The sequence below is a fragment of the Oryzias melastigma genome, linkage group LG16 (genome assembly GCF_002922805.2).
Source record: "Oryzias melastigma strain HK-1 linkage group LG16, ASM292280v2, whole genome shotgun sequence".
NCBI classification, from domain to species: Eukaryota; Metazoa; Chordata; class Actinopteri; order Beloniformes; family Adrianichthyidae; genus Oryzias; species Oryzias melastigma.
This window is the reverse complement of record NC_050527.1, coordinates 9,235,960-9,244,694: the sequence shown is the minus strand read 5'-3', so window position 1 is coordinate 9,244,694 and position 8,735 is coordinate 9,235,960. Positions and strand designations below refer to the sequence as shown.

The 8,735-nt window shown below is 40.3% G+C and overlaps 1 protein-coding gene across 1 annotated transcript; it reads right to left on the bottom strand.

Moving 5' to 3' along the window:
* Positions 1–391: 391 nt before the first annotated feature.
* Positions 392–8,735, bottom strand: LOC112144030 (transcriptional repressor scratch 1). Its single transcript, XM_024268337.1, has 2 exons — positions 8,268–8,735; positions 392–4,073 (listed from the first exon to the last, which is right to left on the bottom strand). The coding sequence occupies exons 1-2, from the start codon at positions 8,380–8,382 to the stop codon at positions 3,346–3,348; spliced, it is 843 nt and encodes a 280-aa protein (XP_024124105.1). The 5' UTR covers positions 8,383–8,735; the 3' UTR covers positions 392–3,345.

Below are 8,735 nucleotides of genomic sequence, written 5' to 3'. Positions count from 1 at the left end.
CACTTCAAACACAGCTTTCAGTTCATTTAAACACACCTGACCACTGTTTAATCCCTGGGATGACATTATCAGGCTGCAGTATTTAACCATCCTGGCTGCTTAAGGAATCCAAACAAGGATTCCAGGAATTGATTTCAGTCAATCTCCTGTTTAAACATACAATATTGACAAAGTTAAAGCAAAGAAAATGCTGTTTACTCAAGAGTAAAAGTTTTTTTTTCCTGTTTCACATATGAACTAAGGCTTTTTTTAAATCTAGAGATAAACTTACCATAGTAGCAGTGATTGCCCTTTAAAACTTTTTTTTAAAAAGCCCTCGTATTCCTTTTTTTTAAGTGATTGTATCCTCTAATGACTGAGAAATGACAAAATAACACTTCAACAAATTGCCTTGGTTGGTTAAGATTATTCTTTATTATGAAGTGCCACAAAATGCTTTGTGTTCATTGTGCTTACATTTTCTGAATACTGGCTCAAAAAAGACAGGAGGTCCTCCCTCTGCACCAGAGGTCCAAACCTCCTGAGATAAGGTGTGTCAGATTTCGCTATACAGCAGTAAAAACATCTTAGTCCAAAGGATTTTTTTCCCCCCAATAAACGATTAATTAGGTTATCATCATTCTTTAACTTGGAAATACAAAAACAAAAAGAAGAAGAAGAAGAAGAAGAGAGGTCAAGCTAGTAGAAGGTTTCAGTTCTTCTCTACCTGAATTCTAGTTAGTTTCATTGTGCTACTTTCTTTAAGGTGGAGATGAGAATGATGGAAGTGCTTAAGGAGGCCAGACCTGGAGCTCACCCAGAGACAGACACATGCAAACAGACTCGCTGACCTTTCAGCTTGATGATGGACAAAATACCCATAAGACACTGCAACTGCTGTTTTACTGCTCAAAGTTGTAATTGTAATGTCATTTTTGTGTATTATCTTTGTCTCATTGTGCAATATTTAACTGCAGTGAAGTTTAACCTACATGTTCAGAAGAAATATAATAGATAATGCTTTGTTTTAGTAATAAACCAGATAAGATTTAAAAAAAATCTCTGTAAAAATGTTCATTTTTTATTATTTTTTTGTTTGTTTAATCAAACCTACACTCCGAGACTTCATTGTTGCAGATGCCTTTGATGTGAAGCTGGTCCATCATTGTACATGAACAGTGTCCCTATAATTGTGCTGTGTCATAACCCAAACAAAACGTGGACATAAATCAGTCAAAACCTTCATTCTGAGGAAAAACACTGTCTTCTGTCAAAGGTTGTCATTGCAAAAGCTTGACAGCGGACGGATTCTGTGATTCCAAATGGCTCATCAGCAGGCACGGTGTGCTTGCATGTGCACTCATGCACTCTCGCACATACATTATTAAAAATGGTTCTTTACAGTTTCATAATATAAACTAAAATAAAAGAAGCACCTAGTGATTAGCGTGTCCTGGGTTTGTCTCTTGGGAGCTCCATGAATCTGTGGGGGTTTCTGAGCTGCAGAGAACTGGGTTCAGCAACACCACTGTTGACTACCTAGATAACTAGTCATCTGTGAGTTAGGGGCTCATTAGAGTTAACCCATCTGTAGGTAATTCACTCATAGCCTATAGTTGGCCCAGAGGGGATGAACTGAACCTGCTGCAGAATAATCAGGGCTGAGTGACATGTTGCCTCTGTTAGGGACTGTAACAGCTCAACTGTAATCATCCAGCCAAAGTGCATGCTGGAGATTGCACGCTTTATACTATGGAAGTGCTCTGGAGGGATTGTTGAATAATGCATTGCAGTCAAAGTTGACCTCGGTCCAACTTCAGCAATGCACCAAACTTCACCTTGGTTTTCTATTGGAAGCTTGCTTACAGTCACCTGCAAATTATTTTCCCTCGTTGTTTGCAAACTGCAGATCAATACAATAGAGTAGGCGTGATATTCATGATGTGAAAAGCAACATATTTAAGCTCCACCTTTCTACGTCAGTGATTACTCCTGATTAAGTCCAATTTGAGCCTCCGAGTGAGGCGCTCTTTTGTTTTCCCCGTAGTTTTTCTTGATGTTAGTGTAAAGAGGTCTCTCAGGGTGACACACTAGTTGTCCTATAAGAGGCATCACACCCAGCAGGTAGCTGATCCCAGCCTCTCTAGCCTACATCCTAAACGGTTCTACTCACTAAGAGGCAGGCAGTGCATAACAAGAGAGGAAAAACGGGATTTTTCTTTTTGTTGCTCTAACACTACATTGGCATGTTCCCTGATGTCTGTAATATTAGTATTTTTCTGTTTATGACTATAGGTGAAGACATACCTGATTTTTAAAACTGCTATACAGTAGTAGGTAATACTTCATAACTTCATCATAAAATACCATGCATTAGGTGATTATTGCTTTTGAAGAGTCCTATGGAGGCTCCAAGAGAAAAAAATATTGCCCTCGGGTTCTATCTATAGTAATTTGGCAAAAAATCATAAGCTTTTTTTATGATGTTGGCATAGGTTTCATTGTTATTATTAATATTATTATTCTTTTTTTGCATGCAACAATGTTAATATATAAAAAACACAAACAAATAAACAACGTATTCCAAAAAAAAAGAAGTATTTAAAAAAAAAAGTGACTTATGCTTTGGCCTGTAGTGGTTAAAAAGAGCTTGGCATTTATCCAACACACATGTAGACAACATAAAGTGCAAATTAATAAGTATCAAATCACATATAAAAATATAACTGACAAAATCAAATAAATAAATAGATAAATAAATAAATAAATAAACAAATAAATAAGTTTACCTCAATAGTGGAGGGGATAATGGTCACTTGGTGCAGCAGAGCATCATTATTAACATTATCAATATTATTATTACAACTATACCCCCCCATTTCCCTCAAAAAGGAAAACTCTGAATGAAAAACTCACCACATTTCAGTGCAGAGAGAAAACTAGTAGCTATAGGCTCACTAAAGTCTTTCTTGTCATTCTCATCATCAATGTCCCTCCCCCCCGAAAAATACGCTGTCGTACTAAATCTAGATGCCGAGAGGAAGCTTTGTTAGTATTAATGTCTCTATCCTGAAACAGGCCGAGGAAGAAGAGGTCAAGAGTTTTTGACGAAGTGCATGCGTCGATCAGTTAAATCCTTAAGTGGGCAAATCTCAAGGAGGAAAAAAATTGTGCTATCTTCATTATGTTCGTCATCAAGAGGCTCCGAGGAAAAGTGTGTTGGGGCGGAAGTGAAGGGAAAAGGGTTGAGGACGAGGAAGCGAGGTCGTTCTCCGACCCAAAAATATACTGTCTGCGTTACAGTCTTTAAGGATAATGGTACTTCATGTCTGCACTTTTGTCAGTTGTTTGATCTTTTTGAAGCTGTCATGCATCTAGGGGGCCGAGAGGGGAGAAGGGGCCTTTGAAGCAGGCAGATTCGTAGTGCTTGTTCAGGTAACTCTTCAGCGCAAAGGTCTTGTTGCAGCGTTTGCACTTGAAGTGCTTGAAGGCCGAGTGAGTCTGCATGTGAGCGCGCAGGTTCGAGCGGTCCGCAAAAGCCTTCCCGCAGTGGGCGCAGCCGAACGGCTTCTCGCCTGTGTGCGAGCGCATGTGACCTTGTAAGAGCCACGGTCGGCTGAAGGCTTTCCCGCACACGTCACACTTGTGCTTGAGGTCGTGAGTGAGCAGGTGCATGGCCATGGCGGGCATGGACACGTACACTTTCCCGCAGGTCGGGCACTTCTTCGCCAGCTTGCTGTCCAGCGAGCGGTGTGTCTGTTTGTGCCGACTCAGGTTGGAAGACGTGGCGTAGGTTTTGCCGCACTCGTTGCAGGTGTGCCTCTGGAGGCTCCGGGGGCTGCCGAGAGCTTTTCTTCTTGAGCGGCCATCGGTGATGAAGAAGGCATCGACTGTGTAACCCTCGCTCACTGCAGTGTCTCCGTTGATGTAGCCATCCGTGATCTCGGAGCTGGGACTCTCGGGAGACTCTGAGTCAGGAGCGCCGTAGTCGCTGTGGATACCATCATAGAGGGGATCAGGAGAGGGCACCTTGATGCCACCATCACTCTCTCCGTCATACACGACAGGGCTGATGTAGTCACTGATGTAGCCACCTGAAGGAGGAAAAGAGGACAGCGTAAGATATAAAAGGTGCAGTGAAAGTCAGGATGTAAAACCTGGCAGAAGAGTGAAAAATACTTCAAAAGATGGCCTTATTTTGTTATTTGCTACTGTGTTATAACAAACTGCAGATAAGAATGCACACAAGTTGTCAAAAATGATTAATTTTGACAAGGGAAAGGCTTTAATTAAATAAAGTAATTGATATAATATGAATACCTAATAAAAAAAACATTCATGTTTTCATTTTTGGTATTTTTTCTGGCAGAAAAACTGATGTTAGATATGTCCCAAAGTAGGAGTTTCAATTTATCGATTAGTTTTTGTTCATAAAAGTTGCTTTCAAATAGAAATTAATAAAAATAAATGTAAATATATTCCAAATGTTTAAAAAATCAGGAATTATGACAGTGAAACCAAGCCTTAGTATTAGCACAGCCTTTATTTCTGACATGTCTTCTAGCATAATTTAGTTTTTTGTGTGTTCTTAGTGATGAATTGATGACAAGAATAACAAAACATTTATATGTAGAATTCTGTTGCCCTTAAATCACATGTTTCAAAGTCAAGGCCCAGGGGCTGGATCCGACCCTCTGGGACATTTTATTTTATTGTTATTAATGGCTCGATGATATCTTGCGCTTATTTCTACCATCTATAATTTTGACAAAATATATCTTTATGAAGAGTAAAATATTGAAAGTTATTTAAGGGTTAAGTTGATTTATTTTGGAATAATATTCCTGCCTTTTCATTTTTCATATTTATGTTAAAGTTACAGTTTTAAAGTTTTATAAATTGGAATTCTGCTGGCTTTTTGGACTATTTAAGCATTTACTAAGATTTTTTAGGCTATTTTACAGGTCACCTGATAATTTAGCTAAAATAGCAGCTGTTTTGGCTAATCTAAGTTAGCTCATATTTTAGTTGGCTATCACCTTCAGCTTTTTCAGTTATTAACTTCAGGGTTTTCATCTATCAGCTTCAACGTTTTTAGCTATCAATTTCAGCATCTTCAGCGGCCAAATTCAGCTTACAGCATTCACACTAGCATTGTTGCAGATAATGTTATACATCTAGTTCATTATTATGTTAAAAAGTTACGGTTTAAAGATTAAAAACTTTAGTTTTAGAGTATTTAATAAATGTTTATCCTGTGGGTATATTGTGGATTTGGCCCCTTTTGTGATTGAGTTTGACACCCCTGTCTTAAACTGTTGTTACTGCACTCTGACTGGTGAAATCAAGTCTCTACAGGATTACAAAAAAAAGGCATTTTATATATTTCATCCAACAGTTTTAAACTAATTAAACATTACTGGTTATACAAAGCTTTTTGAATGGAAGTTTTATTCTTTTCAAGTTTTATATAGTCTGATTTCTCGCGAAATGTCCTTTTTACATCTGGTATTCATCTAATTAGTTCACTAATTAGGTTGAAAACAACAAAGAAGTGGAACAACTCATTTCTATTATGTCAGAAGAAAAATAATATTATAGTGTATGTCTAATTAAAGCAAGAAATGAGTAAAAAATATGACTGTGAAGTTAAAAAAAAAGTGCTCAGTTTTGCCTTTTAGGCTAAGATAACTTTGTTTTAGTGAATTCTCTCATCTGATAACACTGATTCAATGATCGTGTAAATTCAGAATAAAATATTACTTTTTGAAAGTATTTAAAGACATGCAAATTGTGAATTGTCAAAAGTAAAATATATGCTGTGAAGCAACAAGAAAAAACATTATTTTTTTTAATCTTTTGATCCATAATGTGACAGGAAAATTAATAAAAAACCACATATCTGACGACGTTAACTGGATTCATCCCCATCTGCCACAGTGGAGTCGAACATATTTTGGTCACAAAGTTACCCTCCTCCCACTTCCTCTCCTCCTATGCTCACATATTGATAACTGATGCACAGCGAAACAACTGTGTGCCCAAAGTACAGTCTGACAGCTGCAGTTCTCCCATATCCATCTTGTCCAGGTGCTGCTGTAATCCACCTTGAGTTTGAAGGGAGGTGTGGAAAACACCAGCAACAGCTGCTGCTCTTAACAAGTTTGAAACATCTGTTGAAATGTAACGTGGCGTCTCCAAAAACACAGCATCTGTCTCTGTTCCTGGTTGTTACAGGTGGGAAAATGTATTCAAGAATAATTCAGCGATAGATTTTTCCATTCGGAGTTTCATTTGAAATGCTTCCCTGCAGACCCTGAACTTGGAAAGGGAAAAAAAAAAGCTGATTTAGCGTTTGAGCAGCAGCATGGGCAGATCAGAGCAGGGCAAGCCCAAACCACAGTGATCCACCGCACACTCCCTCACTGCAGTGCAGTTTTGTTCTCCTCTTTTCAGCATTTTGCAGAATGCTTTTATGCAAGAGTGTGAGCACAAACAAAAGGGTGTTTTCTTAAGACACAATTTAGTGAAATTATGAAAAAAATGCAAATATTTTGCTTTTGGTAATTAAAATGCTAAGACATTCATAAACGGACTAGCTATGGAATGCCATCATCAGTGTAGCAGAATGTAAAAGTGTGTCAGAAATATTGTTTGTTTTGATCTGTGGGACTGAATACGTGCAAGCACATTCAACAAACATCCATGGCAACAACCTGTAATGCTGTAGTGGCATCTTTTTCTTTCATTCCGGAATTTTTTTTAAATAAACAGTTGCATTTTTAATTATTGCTTTTATGAAAAAGAAGAAAAACAAAACAAGTCCATGTGTAAAAGTGTCTGTAACACTCATTTGAGATGCAGTTTTTCCAGGATTTGTTGTGTGTGTTTGTAGGACTGAGTCGTCTGCGCTGCATGATGCTGTTAACATCAGATGCTAGTGAAGGAGACAAAAGGTGGCCGGGACAGGCTGCGTTCACGGTGCTGCTGAGGCGGCAGATCGCGTGTCAAACCTGGCAGTGCTCGTTAACCTCGACATCAGGAGCAGCCCACTGACAGCTCCCCTTTTCCCTTTCTTTCTTTTTTTTTTCCTCCTCTCCTGCAGAGATTAGCACTGAAAACACGTGTTGGTATGCAGCGACAGGTCAATGACAGGCAGGTAGCGGCACAGCAGCGACTTCAGTGGCGCACAGGTGCACCAAAAAGAACTCTTTTTTAAAAAATATGAATGCATTCTATTCATACAAAAATAAAACATATTTGATGTGTGTAAATTATTCTCCTGTTTCGTGCTCTTTTTTAATTGCATGCACGCAGACTGAAGCATTTATGCTCATGTGGAGCCTTCTAGGGCAAGAAATGTGCCAACACTGCAGAAGTGGAGCAGGAACACCTGGACGGTGAGCGAAAAAAAATGATGAAGCGCAGCGTGTGGGAATCAGTCCCTGATGGGTCAGGCTGATACGCTGCATATCATCGCTGGATGGCTTTTGCAGAGTAAATTGTTAGAGATAACAAGCCTCTCTCCCCCTGTGGTGGACTTAAACGTCAGAGGAACAATCTTAAAATAGTCAGGTTTGTGTTTTCTGATCAAACTGATGGTGGTGCATTCAATGGTCTGTCATAAAAGCAAGAACTTTTATTATCATCTCCTCTCTTGGGTTGGGAGAAGGTTCCAGTTTGATGTGATCCTAAAATTAAATCAAAAACGCCTTTGATTTGGCTCAACACGTGATTTACCAACTTTAATGGAAGCATCAATGAAGCTGGAGGGAGGCATCATAAATAATCTTGGATTATAAACCCACAGCCATCAGAGGGGGGTTCAAATTGAGGCTTAATGTTTCAGGGGGGGATCTGATTATTGTCTTGGCTGATCTCATTCCGCCCTCGAAAGCTCTCAGTTTGTGCTTAGTGCAGTTTGTCCCCCTACTTTCATGTTTTCCAATAGTAGCTGCTTCAGTGAAGCAGATATTTGATGCGTTGGCTAAAAGTAAAAGCCATCCGTGCGTCTGACGCAGAGCGGATGACTGTTGATCAACCAAAATGTATGCAGACACAAATTCTACATCATTTAGAATGAAAATGTTTGCAGAGAGATCCAAGAGAAAACAAAGGTTCTCGTTGCGCACTGGAGGGGAATTCGAACCCCCTTCAACAGGTAAATCCACCTCTTTGTTTCAGTTTATTTCCCAAGCACGCCTCCTCCTCCTCCTCTTCCTCCTCTCAGGGATCGATTGGTTTCCGAGACACCTGTTAGTCCTCTCAGTGTGAGCAGTCTGACCTACCTTTGTCGTGGAGCCGCAGGCTGAGGTCCGTCCGGTGCCGGTAGGCGTTCTCCAAGTCCGCCCCGTTGGAGAAATCATCCAATTTCACCTTTTTCACCAGGAAAGACCTTGGCATGGTGTTGGGCGCGCACACACTCAAACGCAACAGCACACACTCTCGCGATCGCGGCGGCACACACACTCACAGCCGAGCGCCGACGGCCTGGCCAGCGTGCTGATGGCTCCGTTAAAACAAAAACACAGAGCAGAGCGGCGGGAAGATTGTCTTGGAAGCGCGCGGGGAAGGTCCAGATCCGATGGGAGAGTTGAGGGAATGTTCAGTTTTTTTTAGCTCGAGCGTGCGCGCGCGCCTGTCCTCTGCCTGCTCAGTGGAAGGAAATGCAACTTCAGCACCGGACAGCTCCCTCTGGGGGGTGCCTGGTGGCGTTTGCGCTGCAGGCGGGCGGAAGACCAGAAAATCGAGGAGGG